The 22,449-nt window shown below is 43.9% G+C and overlaps 1 protein-coding gene across 2 annotated transcripts in view; it reads left to right on the top strand.

The window, feature by feature from the left end:
- The window catches only part of LAMA4 (laminin subunit alpha 4), a 576,642-nt gene that overhangs the window by 210,034 nt on the left and 344,159 nt on the right, over positions 1–22,449 (top strand). For both annotated transcript variants that reach the window (XM_069607855.1, XM_069607854.1), the window contains exons 6-7: positions 12,780–12,880; positions 21,152–21,332. In XM_069607855.1, the coding sequence (XP_069463956.1) occupies positions 12,780–12,880; positions 21,152–21,332 (282 nt within the window). The remainder of the gene's footprint in view (positions 1–12,779; positions 12,881–21,151; positions 21,333–22,449) is intronic.

Genomic DNA, 22,449 nt, shown 5'->3' with positions numbered 1-22,449 from the left:
CACTTTTTGCTGACATTTTAAAGAGGCATTTTGGGTTTACAGCAAAGTTCTGCTGCTTCTTTTCTTTGCTCCATGTTGAATGTTGCAGAGCACACTGGCACATTCCTGCAGTGATTAGTCTTGTTTTACCCCACCTGAAATGGGGTTGGCAGGGCGGTGCAGCCATTTTCTGGTTATTACAAAATGCAGTTTCAAGATTTTGACGTGCACAGGAGTCAGTGCATCCATTCTGGGCTGTTTCCTTCACCATTGCAGTAAAGTGATGTAGTGGGGCACATTGGAATGGGTCAAAATATCCAACACAAGGATAGCCCTGTATTATTGGGCTCCATTATACAGTTTGCAACATTTGTGGTGCCTCTTACACAGGCCTTCTTCGAAACTCTCCACCCCCCTTTCCCTTGTCCGGGTTGCTTAATAAACATTTACTTCGATGATCAGTTTGCTCAGCAAAGCCAACCATTTTATCAATTCGTCGGAGTACGAATAGCTAGTTGCTTTCATATTTACCATGATGTATGCAGAAGTGCGCTCACATCTATATGGCAGCATTTATTAAAGTGTACTTAAAGTTTGGTTTTCCGATATTCACACAGCAATAATTTATGTTACGCAATATGATAATACTATTAAGAAACATACATGTTACAACCACAATAATTAAAAGATAATGCAAAACATTTCTGCAGCACAATTAATAAAAAGACAACTTTAAAAATACTTCTGATAATCTTCTAGATAAACAACCTTTGGAAAAGGGCAAAGTGCTGACAATTCATAGTTGACTGTTTCGAGGCACCCCCGATAGCTGGGAGGTGTAAGGAAGGTATGATATCAAACAGTAAGACAGACACAAGTGATCACAGTTCAAGGGTGTTTATTGAACTTCAATTGTGTTTGAAAAACAACACCTATCTAATCCTAAATCCAAAGATGGGAGCAAGCTAAAACCATCAAATAATAATAAAGCAGTCCAAGTAGAGTCTTGTCAAAATAAAAGGGCCTATACAAATAAACCTGTTGCCAATGCTTGCCTCTAAATACAAATAGTGTGGGAAACAATGTTATTCAAAAGAAAAGTGTTCAAGAAATGATATCTCATGATATCTGAGCCGTTAGCTCCCTTTCCCCAAGTTTTCAGCACATGACAAGGCGGCATACTCAGCTTAGCAAACTCTCTGGTTTCTTTAGCATGAGGATGCAGTTCAAAACTTCAGCATCAGGGTCTTCAGTGCCAAAGTCTCTTTGCCATTAAAAGTCTCTTATTTCAGAGGGCCTGATGTGACAAACAAACATTAACGTTTCTTTCTTCTTAGGATTTCACGGGTGCACAATTTCTCAGGTTATTCATGATTCACCTTAGGTCCCCCTATGCCGGGCTCAGACCCACTTTAACACAATGTTCTCCGGATTTCGTGTATCCAATTTCTTGGGTGGCCCACTGTTCACCCTGGGTCCCCCACTGCCGGGCTCAGACCCACCTTAACACAAAACCTTTAATTAGTCTTCCTCCGCGAGGCTCGGACCAACTTATCTGCTTTCCAAACTTTCTTTACTGCATCAAAATCGAAGACTTTCGATTGTGTGATGGATTTTGCTTGACGCGTTTCAGGACCACTTCGATTCACAATTCCTTGTAGACATATAACTCTTTCAACTTTCACTTCTGGCACTTCTCTGCAGGATACCTTTACTGAGACCTTCAATTGAGCACCCACACGGTGCCAGACCACTCTTTCAATGGTATTGTGTCTTAGCTTTAAAGTTCATTGACTCAACAGCAGTTCAACTTGCATCTTTTATCACATGCTTTTTACCAATGTTCATTCCAGTGCTCCCATACAATGTTGCTGCTTGCAACCTTGACTTCAACACAAACCAGTCTTGTATCGGTCTTCCCAACTCATCGGCTGTGTTGAATTCACTGATGCTGCTTTGTTCTTGATATGATATGATATGGCATTTGTAACGCGCCTATACACAAGTGTTTCAAGGCGCGATGAGGCAGGGGGGGAACAAGGGCAGACAGACAATGATCCTACTAGGCCAGGTGTCATTCAGATCGCGCAAGTGCAAAGGGTAGAGGGAAAGGGAAAAGTGCAAGGGGGAAAGGGAGAGGGGAAGTTCAGTACAGGGTTAATAGCATACACCAAACAGGATAAATAACAAGGGCCAGCTGGTGGCAAGTGCGAAGTAAGTGCAGACAAGTGCTGGGAAGGGGAGCTGTAGGGATACAGACACAGTCCCGTAGTGCAGGGGTTGCCATGGAGGCAGTGCAGGGGAGAGTGGCTGGGCCAAGGACCGAGAACGGTGAGTGGCCCAGTTGCAGATGGAGCCAAGGATGGTATCACGGCAGCTGGTGATTCTCCCTGCCTTGATTATTGATACGGGAGGTCCCCGGGTATGCTTTCTAATCTCGAGAATTCTCGAAAGTAACAGTTCTTAGTCAAAAAAGTCAAGGAAACTTCTTTCCTTGCAATCCCTTTCTGTTTCTTCATCTTTTGTGTCTCATTCAGCTGCCGTGTCGAAACTGCTTTTTCCTCGTGTGCTTTGCCTCACTCAGAGAGTGTTTGTGTGCTCTGCCTTTTATCCATGTGGGGAAGCTTAATAGGAGTCAGGTCTGTGTGATGGTCAGTAATTGCCTGACCTCTCCTGACCATTGCATTGGGACATATAGGTATACTGCTCGGGTGTTAGTCTGTTTTCTCTCATAGTGGGCTGTCCATGAGAAAGTATTTGTGTTGTAAAAGAGGGCACGTAGAGTTCCTAAATATCCTACCTGGTAGGATGGTGTAAAGGTGTTACATCGAAGGAGATACCAAGTCTCACCATCCAGTGTCCCACTCCTGAAAGACCCCTATCCCAGGTGATCCTCCTGCACTGGTCCACCTCCAGTAACTAGATCCAAAAACGATGTATGAAACAGATCCCCGGGGACTAGTGGGTGAGACACCTTCTGGTTTCTCACATGCCCTTCCCTTATGCGATGTAGCCGCATCTGTTTCACGGGGAAACCAGGAAACGAAATTGATGTCCCCCTGGTCTTTATTGTTTTGGTGCTCCACAGAGAAACAGTAGGGTTGCAGGCCTAGGAGCCATCGCATAAGTCAACGGTTAGACTCCTTTCGTTGGCTTATCCACACTAAGGGAGAATGATCCATGATGAGTGTGAACTTTCTTCCTAGTGGATGGTATCTTAGATGGATGATGGCCCATTTGATGGCAAGGGCCTCTAATTCGAACATAGAGTAGTTTATTTCACGTGGGAAGAGTTTTCGACTAGTGAACAGGATAGGGTGTTCTAATCCATCACAAACCTGTGACAAAACTGCATCTAACCCTGTAAGAGAGGCGTCAGTTTGTAACACAAACTCTTTTGAAAAATCTACTACCTTTAGGATCGGGATCTGGCACAGAGTTTGTTTTAAGCTGTTGTAACATACATCATCCTCATCAGTCCAATGAATCTTCTGGGGTTCGGCGTTCTTTAATTTGTCTCTCAACCTAGCTGTTCTGTACGAGAAATTAGGGATAAACCTACTGTAACAACCGATTAATCCTAAGAATGCTTTGAGTTCTTTCTTGGTCCTAGGCATGGAGGCATCTAGGATGGCTTTCACTTTTTCTCATTGCGGCTGGACACTGCCATTCCCTACAAAGAAGGTGTGGTATTTCATGACTGATTAAGCCAGCTTACATTTGGATGGATTTACAATTAAGTTGGTGTCTCTGAGGGCTCTCATAATAGTAAAGAGATGGAAAAGATGGTCTTCCCAAGACTTACTACAAATGGCTATGTTGTTAATATAAGCCCCACAGAAATCAGAGTAGGGCTGTAATATCTCATCCATAAGCTGTTGGAAAGTGGTGGGGGTCCCGTGTAAGCCAACTGAGAGGACTTTGAACTGGAATAGTCCCAGGGGCATCGAGAAATCTGTCTTTTTCTTATCAGGTTCATGCATTGGAACCTGTCAGAACCCCTTGGTTAAGTCTAGGGTTGATAGGAATGTGACATTTCAGAGTTTATCAATCAATTAGTCAACGCGCAGCATAGGATAGGCATCGAAGTCGGAGATGGCGTTGACTTGTCAGAAGTCTATGCAAAACCTCCATGAAATATCAGGTTTGGTGACCAACATGTGTGGGGAGGACCATGGGCTTGAACAGGGTTCAATAATATCTGCCCTAAGCATTTTTTTCACTTCCTCAACCACTATCTTTCTACGGGCTTCCTGGAGTCTATCTGATATGATATGATATTATGTGGCATTTATAATGCGCCTCTACACAAGTGTTTCTAGGCGCGACAAGACAAGGAGGGGGAAACAAAGGGAGGACAAAATAACGATCTTATAAGGCCTTGTGGCATTCATATCGTGCAAGTGTGGGGAAGAGGCAAGGGGAGAAGTGCCAGGGGGAAGGGGAAGTGCAGTTACTCACAAGTGCAGCCAACGGGTGGGTCATAAGTGCACAAAGAAGGGACTGTAGGGTGCAGATACAGACCCTTAAGTGCTGAGGAGCCCGGAGGCAGTGCAAGGGCAACTGGACATGCAGGAGCCTGTGCCCTAGTTCAGAGGGGGACCAGGGGATGAGTGCGCAGAGCAGTCAGGCGCATCAGCATGGGAGAGGAAGAGAGAAAGCGGAAGCAAAAAGGAAGGTCTTGACTAGCTTCTGGAACGAGAGGTGGTTCTGCTAAAGTTTGAGAAAGGCAGAGAGGCGGTTCAAGAGGGAGGCCTCAGCCGAGGAGATAGATCTGCCCCCAACTCTCTGCTTGGAGAAGCGTCTGACCCTCAGAGAGTTGGAGGTAGATGGGCGGAGAGCTCGAGAAGGAAGATGTTTAGGAAGAGAAAGTTGGAGGTACAGCTGTACCAGGCCCCATAAAGCCTTGTGGATGATGCAGAAGTTCTGGAAGTTGATCCTTGCAGCCACAGGGATCCAGTGAAGATATTTCAGAAGTAGAGAGCTACGATCCCTGGGCTTGAGGCCAAGGACAAGTCTTGCAGTCCTGTTCCGGATAAGTTGTAGCAGTCAAAGAGTAGAGGCAGGACGATTTAGAAAGAGGTTATTGCCATAGTCCAGACTAGAGAGGACCAGAGGTCTGGAGACAGTGAGCTTCTGTGGAAAGTTAGAAAAGGAAGAATACCACTGAGGCGGTGCAGCTGATAGTTTGACTTCTTAGAGACGTCAGAGATGTGAGGAGAGAAGGAGAGAGTGGAGTTGAAGATGACACCAAGGTTCTTAGCCTCACACGAAGGAGCAGGAAGAGGGCCCAGAGTAGGCAGCCAGAGAGAGAAAGAGGAAAGGAAGGAGCGGGTGTCCCATTGAGGGAGGAGGATCTCAGTCTTACTGCTATTAAGGCAGCGATCATTGGCGACACACCATCCCTGAATTCTGGTCAGACAGTCTGGTATGAGAGAAGAAGCAGAGGTGGCTGAGGGGAGCCTGAAAGACAGCTGAGTGTTTGTTTGTTTGTTTGTTTATTTATTTATTGTGCGCACCAGACCCTGAGGTAGCAGGGCGCATAAGACAAGAAGACTTACAGCTTGGTTACAGAAGTTACAGATATACAGAGCATGGTACAAACAGTTTTCTTGGATCCACAGGGTGAAGTTAAGGCAGTAAGGTGCATGTACAATACGGTGTGCAGAAGGCCGGTCATCATATAGCTGACGTTTTACATGATAGCAAATCTATATAAGTACAGTACATGCAGGGGATACGTGGGGCGAATGCGGGTTACATAGCATTCTCGGTGAGCCATTTTATTGTGTTCTTTCTGAATTTGTTGAACGTTTGGTCGGATCTAAGAGCATGAGGTAGGGAGTTCCAAAGTTGAGCTGCCCTGACTGGGAAGCTGGACCCTCCAATAGTGGTCAGTTTAAATCTGGGCACTAGCAGGCAATTGGGACTGGCTGTTCTTGATGGTCTAGTGGAGATTTTTCTAGTAAAAGTTCTGTTAGGTAACAAGGGGCTTTGTTATTTAAGCATTTGTGGATGAGGGAGGCAACTTTGAGGTTGATTTTTTCCTGGGTAGAGAGCCATTTGTGTTTCCGTCTTATTTCTGAAATATGTACTCCTCTGGGAATACCCAGGGCCGCTCTAAGTGCATTATTTTGGAGCACTTGTATTCTGTTGATGGTTTGTTTAGTTGCCCCTATGTAGAGGGAATTACAATAGTCTAATTTTGATAAGATAAGGGCTCTAGCTAGGATTAGGCGGCTGTCATCTGATAGGAATTGTTTCCCGGCGCGTATTAATTTACATGTATAGGCCGTGGATGAAGCCAATGAGTTTACCTGTTTGGTGAGGGATAGGGTCCAGTCGAGGTAGAAACCTAGCGTTTTTACTTCTCTGGTGACCTTGATAGTGATATCATCGATGATAAATGCAGAGTAATTTGGGTTGAGTTTAGAAATGCGAACAGCGGTGCCCAAGATGATGAGCTCCGTTTTGTCATCGTTCAGGCAGAGGCCATGGTTGGCCATCCATGCCTGAACGATGCTAAAGACTCTGTTCACCAAAGCCAAATCTTCCCCGTAATCCCCGGAAAGAGGTAGGAGAATATGGGTATCGTCTGCGTAGTTGGTATAGGTGATACCCAGATTGTCAAGATCGTCAAAGAGTGGCTTGGTGAAGATATTGTAGAGTGTAGGCGAGACACATGATCCCTGTGGCACTCCACAAGTAATGGGTATCGGGTCTGCTTCCACTAAGGGGGAGAATACCCTCATGGTCCTGTCACTGAGGAATGACTGTATCCAGACTATAGCCTCTCCTGAAAAGTGAGCCGCAGAGTCCAGGTGATTACACAGGACTCTATGGTCCACCAGGTCAAAGGCGGCTGAGAGGTCTAGTAGAAGGAGGAGTGCTAATTTACCCTCGTCTCTAAGTGAGTCTATTTGGGCCTTTAAGTCGATAAGGGCAGTCTCCGTGCCGTGTTGGGGGTGGAAACCAGATTGGCGGGTGCCAAGGAGGTGGTTTACCTCAAGGAAGTTCTGAATTTGGGTGTAAGCTACCTTATCTAGTATTTTTAGTAAGAAAGGCACCGTGGTGATGGGCCTGTAGTTTGTGGGAATGTTGGGGTCCAATGTTTGTTTTTTCAGAAGGGGGAGTACCCAAGATTCCTTCAGGTTGCTTGGGATAGTGCCAGTGGTGAAGGAGGCATTAATAAGTTTGGTGATGAAGGGAGCTAGATCTCTAGCAGCGTCCTTGATCAATTGTGCTGGGCATTGGTCACCTTTGCAGTTGGATGGTTTGAGTCCAAGAATGGTTTTCTCTACCTCGAACACTGAGACCTTAGAGAAGTTGAATAGAGTGGATTCTTTGTGTTTAGGTATAGGTGTTTTGATCAGGGGAATTTGGGTTTGGGAGGATAATAAGGCTTTCTTTAGAGCAATTTTAGTTTGGAGGTTGGCTACTTTGTTGGTTAGTGCCAACTGTATATCTGTGCACCAGGTTTTATCTTTTATGGAGTCGTCCTGTACTGCAATGGGGGATTCCAATTCTTTTAAGATACAGAAGAGCTCCTTCATACTGGAGTTGGCTTGGGTAATCCTGTTGTTATATGTTTCTTGTTTGGCCAGAATGATATCCTTTTTATATTGCGTTGAGATATTTCTTAGCTTAGTTTTATTTTCTATGGTTGGATTTAGATTCCATACCGTTTCGCATTTTCTTTTCGGTAATCTTAGGTTTTTTAGGTGGGGTGTAAACCAAGAGTTAAGATGCTTTTTTGGTTTGCTGTTCCTAAGTTTAAGTGGAGCAATGCTGTCGAGGGCCGTGGTCATAGCCTTATTGAATTCCTCCACTAGAAGGCCTGGGTCAGTATAGTCTGGTAGAGAGTTAAGATTCGGTAGGATATGGGGCAAAATATTGTCTGCTGTAATATCTTTCCTGTTTCTGGTTGGTGTAGGTGCGGCGAAGGGGGGTATTAGAGCAGAGGGTCTTTTAGTGTTGAGAGTAAAGGAAATTAGGTGGTGGTCAGTCCATATTTGGGGGGGGATCGATGGAATAAAGAGGTTGCAGTTGTGACTGGCAATCCAGTCAAGAGTTCTCCCTTTGGTGTGGGTGGACGTGTTCACTTTCTGCGAGAAGCCTAGTTCTGTCAGGGTGTTGGCTACGGCGGTGGCCTGGTGATCATTGATATCATTGTACCCTAGGTTGAAGTCTCCTAGCACTAAAGTTTGTGAGGAGTTTTTTAACTTCTCAGCGATAACAGTGGTAATGTCTTCATTGAAGGTGCTGATAGGGCCTGGGGGTCTATAGAGGAGATGGATATTTAATGTTTGAGAGTTGGCAGTGGGTAGTTTAAGGGATAGAGACTCGCAGGATTTGAGGTTGGGTGTAGAGGTGACTCTCATGGAAAGATTAGATTTGGCAATGATTGCTATTCCTCCGCCTCGTGCATCTAGTCTATCAGCTCTAAGGATAGTATAGTTGTCCGGGACTGCTAGCATTAGTGCTGGACCTGCTGCCTCGTGGAGCCAGGATTCAGTAATGGCGATGAAGTCGAGGTCGTTGTTCAGGATAATGTCCGCTATATCTGTAGCATGAGCGACTATAGATCTAGCATTGATTAATGCACCTTTCAAATCGGGTTCTTGCTGTGGTGTTGGACTCCGGTTAGTGGTGGCAAGTCGGTTAGTGGTGGTCTTATTTCTTACAGGGAGGGGTTTGCGGCTAGGAGGAATGGTGGTTTCCAGGGGACCTTTCGGTCGAAGGTGATCCAGGTTAATGTTATATTTGTTAACAGGTTCAAATATTTTGGGTAGTCGTGCACAGAGTTTATGGTTTCTCTGTGCTATGCTACAAGGGGATTTAGAGATGAGTTGCATATGAGAGGCCCCTACGCCCTCTGGGGGCAATGTGGCAGGCATGGTGATAAAGGCAGTGGTAATAAATAGGGCTATCAGGTTGGTGAATGATGCTCGATAGGCTGAGGTAGGCAAGTAAGAGTACATAGTGTTATAGCTAGTGCTAGAACTAGAGCCTGCTATTGCGTGTATCGATCAAATGTTAGACAACATGGGCTGGATATTGGGCTGAGTATTAGGCAGTGTGAGGCTCGATGCAGCAGTCAACTATAGGTCCCAAAATAGGCTAAAAGTAACAGTCAGCTATTGGGCTAAGTAATAGGCAAAATGCAACAAGCAACCTTTGAGCAAAATAGGCTAAATGCAGAAATCAACTGTTGGGCAAAATAGGCTAAATGCAAAGAATCAACTGTTAGGTAGAATAGGCTAAATGCAGAAATCAACTGTTGGGCAAAATAGGCTAAATGCAGAGATCAACTGTTGGGCAAAATAGGCTAAATGCAACAAGCAACCATTGAGCAAAATAGGCTAAGTGCAGAAATCAACTGTTGGGCAAAATAGGCTAAGTGCAACAAGCAACCATTGAGCAAAATAGGCTAAATGCAGAAATCAACTGTTGGGCAAAATAGGCTAAATGCAAAGAATCAACTGTTAGGTAGAATAGGCTAAATGCAGAAATCAACTGTTGGGCAAAATAGGCTAAATGCAAAGAATCAACTGTTAGGTAGAATAGGCTAAATGCAGAAATCAACTGTTGGGCAAAATAGGCTAAATGCAGAGATCAACTGTTGGGCAAAATAGGCTAAGTGCAACAAGCAACCATTGAGCAAAATAGGCTAAATGCAGAAGTCAACTGTTGGGCAAAATAGGCTAAGTGCAACAAGCAGCCATTGGGCAAGGTAGGCAAAATGCAGAGAATCAACTGTTAGATAGAATAGGCTAAATGCAGCAATCTGGGAGTGGACAGAATACAGGTTGGTCATTGCAGCGTCATAGGGCAATCCGCGTAGGTGGATTAGCGGAGAGGTACACAGATGAGGCGCGTGCGAGTTGTGGGCCAAAAGGGAGGTAGGCCTGCAAGTGAGGCACTTCAGTAGTGGCAGGAAGTACCCAGGAGGGGTACGAGCAGGGGATTCCCCTGGATGGCACACCTGGAGTCCTGGCTGTTCCTCGGTGTGTGCTAGGGGCTCCTGCCCACTCCGAAGGAGTAGAGGTGGGGGCTCCTGCCCGCTCCGAAGGAGTAGAGGTGGGGGCTCCTGCCCACTCGCCGGAAGGTTCCTGGTGTGGGCAAACAGGGTTGCTGGCCTTATAGTGGCCTTGGGGTGGCCGCCGGCTATTCCGCCTGCCGGCGGAAGTTCCTGGTTATGTGGAACAAGGACGCGTTGCCTAGCAACAAAGTCCTGGGCGAGCCTCGCTTTCATCCCGCATCGCGCCCGACATTTTGTTTTCTTGTAATGTCGGCGCGTGCGAGTTGTGGGCCAAAAGGGAGGTAGGCCTGCAAGTGAGGCACTTCAGTAGTGGCAGGAAGTACCCAGGAGGGGTACGAGCAGGGGATTCCCCTGGATGGCACCCCTGGAGTCCTGGCTGTGCCTCGGTGTGTGCTAGGGGCTCCTGCCCGCTCCGAAGGAGTAGAGGTGGGGGCTCCTGCCCGCTCCGAAGGAGTAGAGGTGGGGGCTCCTGCCCACTCGCCGGAAGGTTCTTATCCGCATAATATTGAAAATTGGAGCAGAAAGTAGCGATGCAGTGGGCAAGAGGTTCCAGGTGGTTGTTGAAGAGCCAGGAAGAGAGGTTAGACCCCTGGTGAACACCACAAGTAGCGAGAGAGAAATAGAAGAGAGGAAAGACACCAGTTGGACCTGGGAGGGTTGGTTGGTGAGAAAGGAGGCCAATCAGGCCAGGGCCTGATCAGTAATACCAAGGTTGTCGCGCAGACGATTGAGCAGGATAGCATGGTTGACCGTTTCAAAAGCAGAGGATAGATTGAGGAGAATGAGGACAGAAGGGAGATTAGAGTGCATTCAATGCTGCAATCCTGACCCAGAAAGGTCATGTCTGAGTTACTTCATCTACACTGTCTTATGTTCTTGATTTCTACAGACAAGCGGATTAACTCCATTGTACGTCATTCGATCAAACAATGCAAAATATTTAATTGAGTGAATGAATGAATCAAGTAATTACTGATGGCTGGTGTAGCGCTAATGGACAACAGCTTCTAAGTATATTACAGGATCTGTGGAGGAGTTGTGGTTCCTTAAGAGAGAATTAATTAAAGTGAGGTGAAGTACAGGGAAGCTTGGGGGCAGATAGAAGATGAAGCGATTAAGAGCGAAGATCGCAAGAAGGAGAAAATAAAGTAGAAAGAATGAAAAAGTAAGAGAGTCAAATGATAGAAATAAAAAGGAGCAAAGAGAGAAGAAATCAAAGAGTGATATGGTAAGAGGAAAATAATACAAATCCCAGAGTTATAGATTGAACAAAAAGGAGTGAGATGTGAGGCAGGGAGACCAAACAGAAGTGTTGAAAAGTAGTCAAGAAGACAATAGATTAAAGAGGTGTTTAGACGTTTAGTAGCCTGAAAGGAAAGAAAGGCTACAGCATGGCAAATATTGTATAGATGGAAACAATGAAGATAAACAGTTTTGGAGATGTGCATGGGGAAAGAGTGAGAAGAGTCAAAGAAGATGTCTAGATTGTGAGTAGTTGAAGAGAATGGAAGGGGGGTTTAAGGAAAGGATGGCCCAGTAAGAGATGGACGGGGAGGAATGGAAGAAGCAGGAAAAAGAGAAATTCATTTTTGTGGGGCTGAGATGAAGAAAGTGAGAAGGCATCCAGACTTGTACAGCAGAGAGTCAGTAGAGCTAAGAGTTTGAGAGAAGGAGGAAAAATAAAATCTCTGACTCTCCCACATAGAAATGGCATGAGAGATTGGAAGAGGATATAATGATGTGTTATTTATATAGCGCCTTAATCCAAAGTGCTTTACAGAGCACATATTTACATAAAATATCCCCCAACCGAAATTGGTACTCATTTATTGACCTTGGATAGATGAAAGGCTGAGTTGGCCTTGCCGGGATTTGAACCTGCAACCAGCAGCTCATGCTCAGATCACAGCAGCGAGTGCTCAACCGGCTGAGCTAGCTTACCAGCTATATAAGAGATGAGAGAGGAAAAGTATGTGGAGAAAGATAAGGGGGCCACGTACAGAACCCTGTGGAACGCCGTACTGTAGGTGATGGAGGAAAAGGTTTGACCAGATAAGGTGCGACCAGGAAGATAAGAATGAAACCAGTGGAGTACAGTTACACAAAGACCAAGAGATGAAAGAAGAGTAGGGTGATCTACTGTGTCACAAGCTGTGGATACGTCTGGAATAATGAGAATAGAGGATTGTTTGTCATAATGAGCTGAAAGTAAAGAGTCAGAGGCAAGAGTAATTTCACTGGAGTGAAATGGGCAAAAGCCAGATTGCAAGGAAGAAAGTAAAGTGTGGAAGTTTAAGTAGGATGAAACTTGGGCATAGACAACCAATGCCAGCAATTTGGATAGAAAAGGAAGGAGCAAAATGGGGCAAAATATGTGCAGGTAAAGTAAGGTCCACATATTTTTTCCAGTATTGGAATGACTATTGCTGAAGAAAGAAAGATTGAAGAGGCAGTTGAGATACGCTGAGTGTATATATAAGTAATCAGAGAAGGAATGGGATTGTTGAGGCAGTAGGATGGGCATGAGGTAAGAAAGCAGCATTATCAGAGTCAGTAAGAGGAAGGAAGGAAAGATTCTAGAGCAGATGAAGAGGAATAAGGGGTATGTTGGGGTGGGTGATGAGGAGGAGAGAATGAACTTCAAACTCAATTTCTATGATGTATATTTGGATATTTGTGGTTCAATGCTTAGGATTGTACTGAGAACTTACCTTCACATTAGCCTTTATTTATATGTGTGCTTCTTGTGTTCTTTCAGAATGTCACTGTAACAAATGTGGCACTGAATCCTGCAATGACATCACCGGCACTTGCCGCTGCAAAGCTGGCGTCACCGGACCCCACTGTGACCGCTGTGAGGTAGGTTACATGGACGACATCAATGAAGCCAGAGACACCATATTTCAAATTGTTTTATCCTTATTTAATGTGAACATCACTGTCAGAGGCAGTTGACATCTGCTGAAAGATGGTGGAATTTGAAGGAAAATTGTGCAGCATTAAATTCCAAATAAATGTGATGGTCATGGACTGTAGTCTATTTGCCATCATTTGAACACATACAATGGAGATTTTTTTAATTAGTTTTGGCATATTCATCAAAGGTAAATACGCAAAAGATGTTGCACGTTATGGTGGTAACCATTCTCATCTGCTTTCACATCTCAGGTGGAAAAGATTGGTCAACTCTTTTTGGCTCTTCTTCCCACTCCCTCCGGTTTCATCAGGCTTCCACCATTTTTATTTAATATCTACATTCAACCCCAGATTACTATCCTCTAGAAGTTTAATATCCAATGCCATTCATATGCAGATGCGGTCCTAGGGAAATGTTTACTCAACTCTAATCCTCTCTTGATAAGATTAGAACTTGGTTGTCTAACAATCTCCAGATAAATTCTCCCAAAACTGAATTTATGTTTCTGGACACCAGACACTTATTATAGGACCCCATAAGAAAACCCAATCTCCATCATTGTTTGACTTTTCTTCGTCCCCACTCAAAAGGTAGAAAACTAAGGGTTTACCTGGGACCCTGAGAAGACTTAAGTCAAAAAATCAATGATACCATAAGAGGTTCCTTCCTCTGAAGTCAGTCAAAGGCTGAAATGAGTCTATGCCTATATTCCCAGATTGAACCATACAGCAGGTTAGGCACTTTAATCAACTCTCAACGTTATTATGCGAACACTTCATATGCCAGTTTGCCAAATTATCTGATGCATCACCTTCACACGGGACAGAACACAGCTTTCCGGTTTATCTGCAAACTCTCACGTGATTCACCAATTTCCATTTCCAGAACCAATGTACATTGGCTATTCAACAATGTATCATAATAAAAATACCATGCCTGGTGTTCAATTGTCTTCATGGTTTGGCAACATCTTATGTGGTCATGAAAGTTCACTTCTACCGACTGGTACAGTTTGTTCCTCATATTCGCACCTTCTGGAGATTCCTGGCTCATGATAGGTCACCAGGGGAGAAAGGCACTTTTCAGTGCTTGGTAGTAGGTTGTTTGCTTGTTTGTTTGTTTGTAACCCTTTGGTAGCTGGACACAACAGATACAACGATGCTTGAAGCTTGGTTACAACATGTAAAAAGGTACAGTAGATGAATTAGGAGTGCAGTAGGTAAGGGATAAGATAATCAGGTGCAGTGGTCAGTTGTGAAACAACCTTCCTCTTAACCTCCACTCTTTTAACTGTTTGTTAACCTTTCAGGTACAATTGGAAACGTTGTTCTCTCAACCCCCAACAATCTTCCATTTTTTGTCTGCCTGAACCTTGGTTACACCTGCCCCGGAATTCACTTAATTCTGCCTGGTACCTAGTGATGTCCTTTCATCGCCAGATTTTTCAAAGCCTGCCATTTCAACGGACACTAATGTTCATCACATTTTTTAGGGAGGGTTGGGAAAGGGCAGATAAAGGTTTGGGGGGTTAGGGAATAGGTAAAAAAGGTGGCAGAGTGGGGGTTTGCCCCCCAAAAAAAGTTTTAAAAAGATTTTATGAACATTTCGACGTTAAAATGCCAGCCTTTGGAAATTCCAGTGATGAAATGACATGAACCGTTTATACATATGCTTGTACTCTTCATGTGAAGCTTTTGAACAATCGATATCTCCAAATAGGCTTTTTAAAATAAATGCACAAGCAGTCTGAATATTTGTCATTGCTTAGGCAAACTGCCCAAAAAAAATCTGATTTTTATTGAGCCTTACAATGGACAGTGCGGCTGTTTCATAAACTATATTATAGTGCCTAGTACGTAGAAAGCACATTAACTTTGAAAAGGAAAAGTATCAAAGAAATACAGGGCATAGATACAAAAGGTTTACGATGCCTCAACATAAGACACATATTAGTTATCACATTAGCTAGTGTGGGTGGAGCTACAAAGACAGTCCATGCAGTCTTTACGTCGATGCGGAGACAAGCTGTTGCCCTAAAGAAGCAGTGAATTGTGCATAGCACTGCGCAACCCTTCTGAAATCATGCCAGAGAAAACACTACCTATAACCATTCTTGTGTTTTGATTTTAATATGTGTGGTGAAATGGAAACCAACTGACTTGTTGGGTTCATAATTCAAGACTTGTTTACAGGTTTACGTGGGTGTGCCTTATCTGAAGAGTTGTGTTGTGTATTCAAGGTATGAAAAGAGCCATGAAGACTTTGTTGATATAGCACAATCACAAATAGAGTTGTAGGGTGCTATATCAGAAGTTATGAGTAGTGCTCATGTTATCAACTTCTTTCAGCTGAAAGTCTAAGTATTTCTTCCCCAGATTCAAACCTATGCTATAACAGAGTAATTAGGTGGAAGGTTATATTGATATAGCCAGTTCTATTGCTGTTTGCTAAACCAGCTCATTGGCCCAATCCCCTTGCTCCAATCCTCCATGTGTAACCAGGAGATCGCATATTCGAACAAGGGCGCAGAGAATTCAGCTTTTTGTGCTTATGAAGTTGATAAAATATGTACCACTGAACTGAGGCTCCTAGTACTGAACCAAGAACGAATACCATGTGTGGTTTGTGCAGGACAAATAACACATGAATGTGTTTCTTGGTCCACCACCAAGTGATATTTTCCAATATGGAGGCACTATTTCCATAACTTCAGAAGAGTAAAAGGCTGAGTCCCTGTGCCTGCCTCCCTCGGCTACATTTGCAGCAGGTCCATTTCCACACTGAGATGTCTTACCAAAGAATAATAGGAAGGAAGGGTAGATTGATATAGAGAGAGGAACTGCAGTAAGTCCATCACCCACGGCAACATTTGTGTTAGCTGTTCAAATGTATTCACGTTTGCCTTTCCTTCATTGGTAACCCAGGGAATATGTGGAAATGGAGGATTCGCTCATTAAGATAGGACAACTTAAATGATGGTCAATACCTTTGAATAGGATGCCCATATAACAATGTGATGCCAGACAGTTATATTCAATACAATCCACAAATTGTGAAATGAGGGAATTTAGAATGCCTTGCTTTGATGGCAGGGGACAGGAAAAAGAAAAACTCAGAGGAAGTCCAACCCTGAAACAAGTGTTCAAAATAAATTTGAAGGAAATGTTCGACTCTATGTTAGTACAGTTTTAAAATGATAACTTAACTTTTTTGGAGACAAACTAAATAAAATATTCTTAAAAGGTACATGACATTAGCTTTTGAAGTTGTGACCTTGCAGTCTAATGCTTTGTATATATTGCTTTGCATGAATTGTTATAGTTAGTCATGTAAAAGTTGCCAAAACTTGTTTTCATTTGTTGAATAACAGGAAATTGGCAAAGCAGTCCACCACACATGCAATGTTCTGGGTCTTCTGGTATGGAGGTATTCCTGTTCTAAATTTATATATTCGATGGATAAGCTCTGAATCAATGATCACAAACCAGAGTCTTGCTCCTCAGGCTCTCCGGATGAACAGCCACTAAATCTAATGCTAAAGAAAGATAATCAAGGCAATGCAGAGGTTTCACCAGAACACGCCAACAAACTCCCCAAACTCGCCAATGGGTTGCCCCCAAAAACCAGCTCGTCTGGATTACAGCTGAACAACTGCATCCACTGAACTGTGGAGAGGAGTTTGAGTGGCTCTGCTGGGGTAGTGTGGGAAGCCATTAGAGACGTTGCTGATTGTCTGGTGCTAATGGAGGCACTCCTTGATTGGTCCTCGCTGCCAAGCACTGAAAGCAAAGGATTCCTGAGGGGTTTCTAACACGAGGAAGTATAGATGTTTTCCAGCAGTTGCTTAAAAAGACTTAGCACAGCCTGAGCAATAAATGATGCATATGCTAAATCTTAGTCCATTAGTTTTCTTAAGCGGCCTGCACAGGTACCGATCACTCATTCCCTTGACACTCTTAGATATTGATTGCCTTGTCTAAACAAAAGAATGGCAAGTGCTAACTGCCATTGGGAGCCAAAGAAAGGATGCAGAGATGCCACTGCTCAACAGCGGTGTCTCTCCAACAGTAATCATGGAAGACCCCCCTGTGTATGTGTGAGTGTGTTAGTGTTAATGTTAATGTTAATGTTAAAGGTTTTTATATCGCACAGCAATCCCACTTGTGTGGTCTCCAGGCACTCAGGGGGATCTGTAATAGAGGGAGGGTGGATGGTTAGTAGGGGTGAGCGAGAGAAGAGCAAGAGAGCTGTGATGGGCTGTTGACAGCTTCAGTTCGGAAGCACAGTTTCCTGAGCATAAATGTGAATTTCGGAAGTTGGCTACCCTGTGCTGTTGTGCAAGATTAGGTGTGGTTTGTTTTGTTGTTGTGGTTCTGTAAAGTACATGCAGACTGTGGTGCTGTAGAGGCCTGGTTGTCTTAAATCCAGAGTTGGAACGGTGTATGCAGATGAGTGAGTTTATTAGTATGGATTGTTGGTGAAAGTCCTGGAAATCCATCCAATTGCTCCACACCTCTCACCCCCGAAATCCACCCAAGTGCACCACTCCCCCACCCCGGCATCAATCCAAGTGTGTCACACCTCCCTCCCCCTGAAAATCCATCCGAGTGCATCACATCTCTCACCCCCGAAAATTCACCCAACCGTGCCACAATTGCCACCCCTGAAATCCGACAAAGTGTGTCGCACTCCCACCCCAGGAATCAATCCAAGAGTGTCATGCCTCATCCCCCCTTAAAATCCATCTAAGTGCATCACATTTCCTATCCCTGAAATCTACCTAAGAGCCTCTGATTCCCTAACCCTGACATCCATCCAAGTGCATCACAATTCCCACCCCAGAAATCATTCTAAGTGTGTCACGTTTCATACCCATGAAATTCATCTAACTGCATCACCTGTGGCAGTCACAATATTTCTCTCGCCACCTGTTACCTTTTCTGGGTTATACCTTGATTGTCACCTCAGGGATCATGATTCCTAAGCTTTGCCGGGTTTCATTAAGCTGTCTGATTTCTTAGTACAAGTCCTATTTCTATCTAGGTGATGTGTTCCCTGGGAATCTGCAGGGAACGGTTAGTCGTCTTCCTCGTTACCCTGCGGTTGTTGTCTATTATTTATTGGGGAGGGTCTGGTGCATTAACCCTGTTCATTTGTTGGTCCTCAGTGGGGGTAGACCTAGGCTGAGTCTCTCCCTTCCCTGACTGTCCCTCCCCTGTGTTTTCCTTGATGCTCCCTCCCTTACCTACCAGTATCATGCCCACCAGTTTCCCCTGTTTCTCAGTAGTCCCTGCTTAGGTGGTGGGGGCTAGAGGCATCATTGTTTAAGGTCTCTCTTCCAAGTCCTATCCCTCATTCCTCTATTGTTTACAGCTACTTTTCCTGTTTCAATACTTGTTAATCAGTGTGTGGGTGCTGTTCAGTCAGTTTCATTGTGTTTGAAGCTGAAAAGCCAGGTTTTAAGATGTTTTCTGAATTTTGTATGGGCCTCCTTAGTTTGTATTTCCCTGGGAAGGGAGTTGCATAGTTTCACAGCTAGGGATGAGAATGCTGATCCACCCAGTTTTTTCTGTGTGTATTGTTTGGGTTCTAGGTGTTGCAGGATCTCTGGGTTCTGGTTGGTTTGTGGATGGAAAGTTCTTATGAATACATTGTGCTCCATAGATATGCATTGCTCTGTGCCTTATGCACATAGTTTTGAAAGTGATTCTCTTTTTGACCAGGAGCCAATGTAACATCCTCATATCTGGTGTGATGTGATCTCTTCTGTTGAGTTTAAGGAGAAGGCTGCCTACTTCATTCTGTATGTGTAGCAGTTTCCTTAGTAGATAGGCTTGCATTCCAAGGTATATGCTGTTGGCATAATCTATCCTGGACATGATGAGGGATATGATGGCCAATGTTTTGTGTGTAAATGAGAGGAATAGTAGAATTTTTGAAATTGCTTATAGGTGAAAGAATCACTTCTGGATTATCGTATTTTCTTGGGGTTCTAGTGTTAACCTGTTGTCCATGCTGATTCCAAGGTTTTTTACAGCTGTGGGTGGTGTCTGTGGGTTTCCTAGTTTTATGGGTTATGGGATCTGCTGATTGTTTTCTCTGTCTTCAGGTGTAATCATGATTTCAGTTTTGTCTGGGTTTATTTTGAGTTTGTTGATTTTTCATTCATTGGTGGAGCTCCTCATGACACTCTATTAGGAATGCATTCTCTTCTAGTAAATCACTGTATTTGAAGACGATTTTTGTATCATCGGCGCAATTTTAGCATGTTGATCTGTGTTTTTTAATGAGGTTGAAAGCAGTGTCATGTAGATGGGGAAGAGTAGCAGTGATAGCGGTGAGCCTTCGGGTACTTCGCACGTGGTGTCCCGTGATGCAGATTTGAAAAGCTTTATCTAAACAGGTTCTGTTCTTTCTAAGAGGAAAGATTTGATCCAAAGAAGCTCTGTGTCAGTGAGACCTATTTATTCCAAGCTTTTTATTAGGATGTTGTGGTTGATGTGTCAAAGGCAGCTGAGAGATCTGGTAATATCAGTGCTGATTTGGTGTTGTAGTCTACGTTCATCTTTAGATCGTCCCATATTGAGACTAGTGCTGTCTTTGTTCCTCTCAAGGGTCTGAAACTAACTTGTGCCTGGTCCAGCAGATGGTTATTTTCTATGAATCTTACTCTACCTTTGTGTGAAAGAGGAATGTATCAGCTACCTTCTGCCCCTGGCAGACCCTTGCACAAGGCCCATGAGAAAGGGATTGAGATGGCATGCTGGCTTTGTTGTGTGGGGCTTCCACTGTGTGGTGCATTGGTTATTTTGCAGACACCTACATTTTATAATGTAGATTCTATTTGTGTGATTTGTAGTGGGTGCATGTGCTTTCTTTACTATGCTCCTTTGAAAACTCCAACTGTGTGTTCAACTGTCTGTTGACTTCTCCAATGCCCTCAATGGGAACAACAAATTGTTAACAAGTCTCTGCTTTCCAGAAAAGCTGCATTCAGTGGGCTGGAATGGTGATTGGAAGTCAGAGATATTTCATTGAATGTGTTGGCTTGTGTAAATACATGTTTTCTTTAGTTCACAAACTGTTCCTTTGGTGGATGTGAAAGCACAGGTCAATTAGAGCTAGTGCCAGAAATATGTCTTTGTAAAGAGCCTGGTGATCCTAGGGACCAAGGTTTATTTAGAGGTTCCCTGTACACATCCAGCTGTTAACTTCTGCAAACAAAGTTCACAGCTGTCTTGCCCCACTTGCTGTACCTAGGTGTATTTGAAGGTCTGGTTGGCATGTCCTGCCCTTGTTGCCACACAGATGTCTTATGTTGGAGCCTGTTTGCCCTCATTCGCACCGTTGCAGCCAATGGTTGTGTTAGGGTGGCTCTCAGTGACTTTTGACATAATAAAGCAAACACTCCTGGCCATCATCTGGAGACGTGTTCCTCTTGAACTATGTAAGGTTGTCACATTCTGCACATGTCTGTGTTGCAGCCCCTATGGTACCACCTACTAGTGCACTACATATGTAAATAAGTTATCATGACTGCCTTGTCGCTTTGTACCAGCACAACCGAAAACAAGATATCATGACTGCCTGGCCTGCTTGCACCAGCACCTTAATGCCGAAGGGGTTTAGTGTGTCAAATAAATAAATAAATAAATAAATAAAGACGCACATCACATCTTGATGTGTGCCATAAAAGCACATTCCCCTGAGCCACTTGAGCCTATTTCGACATGGCATATACGATAAGTCAGTTCTGCATGCGCACAAACATGTCTGCCACTAATCAGGTGCATACTTCTTTTCTCTAAATAGGACCACGTGTACAGTTTTTTTCAGCAAGAGATTGTTAGTTTGCTCTCCGGTGCTTTAGAACACAGCCGTTTAGTTTAATGCTATAACAGTGTAAATTGTCACAAATTCAATATGACCATTTGCTGATGTGTCTTTTGGAAATCACCTAGTCCTCATCTTGACCTACTTCCAAAAGTTGCATGAATCGCGACAGGCACGTGCTCCAATACACAATGTTTCATTGTTATTTGACAAAAGTAAAAACACACACTCAAGTGCACACGGTTCTTCTGTGAATGGAGCCACTGGATTAAGAGAAAGAGCAGGCTGTAGTCCCTATACCGGAAGTGGCCGGGTCTCATTTGTGGGGATGCACTCCAGCTAAGAAAGATCACTCATGCATCACCTTATTCCATCTCCAGGTCGGATATTTCGGATTTCACAAGTGCACTGGCTGCCAGAGGTGCAGATGTGGAATTGCTTCTCAAGACAACATATGTGATCCTACAACTCAGCAATGCCGGTGCCGGCCTGGAGCTGGTGGTGTGTACTGCGAGCGATGCCGATCTGGGTTCTGGAATTTCACGGCTTCTGGATGCAAGAGTAAGTCACCTTTGCTGATGAAAACTCAAGTTGTTCTCAGGTGGTCGCCAAAAGTGGAGGCACAAAAAATGTCCAAGACTATTTGCCTGTTTGTAACATAATAGAACATGACATAGGCATATTAATTGTTTTTTTTGTTTTTTCCTTTTTAATAAAAACAATGGGCCCGATTCATGTAATATTTGCCCGGTTCAAAGTGAATTTGCACTGCTGAAAAGTGACTTTGCACTGCAGACACACACCCTGATTCATGGAACCGTGCAAAGTGTACTTTTGCAGTGCAAAGTCCGGGCAAAGTCAGTGCATAGTCATTTTTGCAGTACAAAATGACTTTGCACGGCAAACATACATGTTGCACGGTTCCATGGATCAGGGTATGTTTCGGCAGTACAGTCACTTTTCAGCAGTGCAAATTCACTTTGAACCGGGGAAACATTCCATGAATCGGCCCCTACATATTTGAGCACAGAAAACGTAAAGATCTTGAAAATCATTGCATCCTACAGAAGTCATCATAGATGCACAAAATCAGCAATCTTGTACACCATCACAACCTCGCTATAGACCTACATCATCATAAATGTAGTCAGCAAATCAAAGGGAATGACATAATCGGGTTACTGGGGGGTGGGGCGATGCCAAACGCCCTTTAGGGCTCATTATATCTGAAGTTCACTGAGTTTGCCCCAAATTTCGAAGTTTTCCCCCAAAAAATATCAAACCAGAGCTGTGAAGTTCCTCTCTGCCATCTGTGAGTAGACCCTCCTGTTGCATTTTTTAGTGGAATTCTCAGACTTGTTGTTTAACTAAATATAAAACAGGAAGGAAAAAACTACAATTCTCAGATTTCAAAGGACTGGATGACTTTCTCACGCAAGGCTAGGGGAAACTTGGGGAGGCTGAAAAACACATTCCTACACATTAAGGGCCCGGTTCATGCAATTTTTGCACGGTCCAAAGTGACTTTGCAGTGCTGAAAAGTGATTTTACACTGCCGACACAAACCCTAATTCATGGGACTGTGCAAAGTGTATTTTTGCATGACAACGTCAGTGCATAGACATTTATGCAGTACAAAATGACTTTGCACTGACTTTGCACTGCGAAAGTACACTTT

The sequence above is a fragment of the Ambystoma mexicanum genome, chromosome 4q (assembly GCF_040938575.1).
Source record: "Ambystoma mexicanum isolate Mex_15411 chromosome 4q, UKY_AmexF1_1, whole genome shotgun sequence".
In the NCBI taxonomy this organism is placed as follows: Eukaryota; Metazoa; Chordata; class Amphibia; order Caudata; family Ambystomatidae; genus Ambystoma; species Ambystoma mexicanum.
The sequence above is the reverse complement of the archived record's forward strand: the minus strand, read 5'-3'. Positions and strand labels throughout refer to the sequence as shown.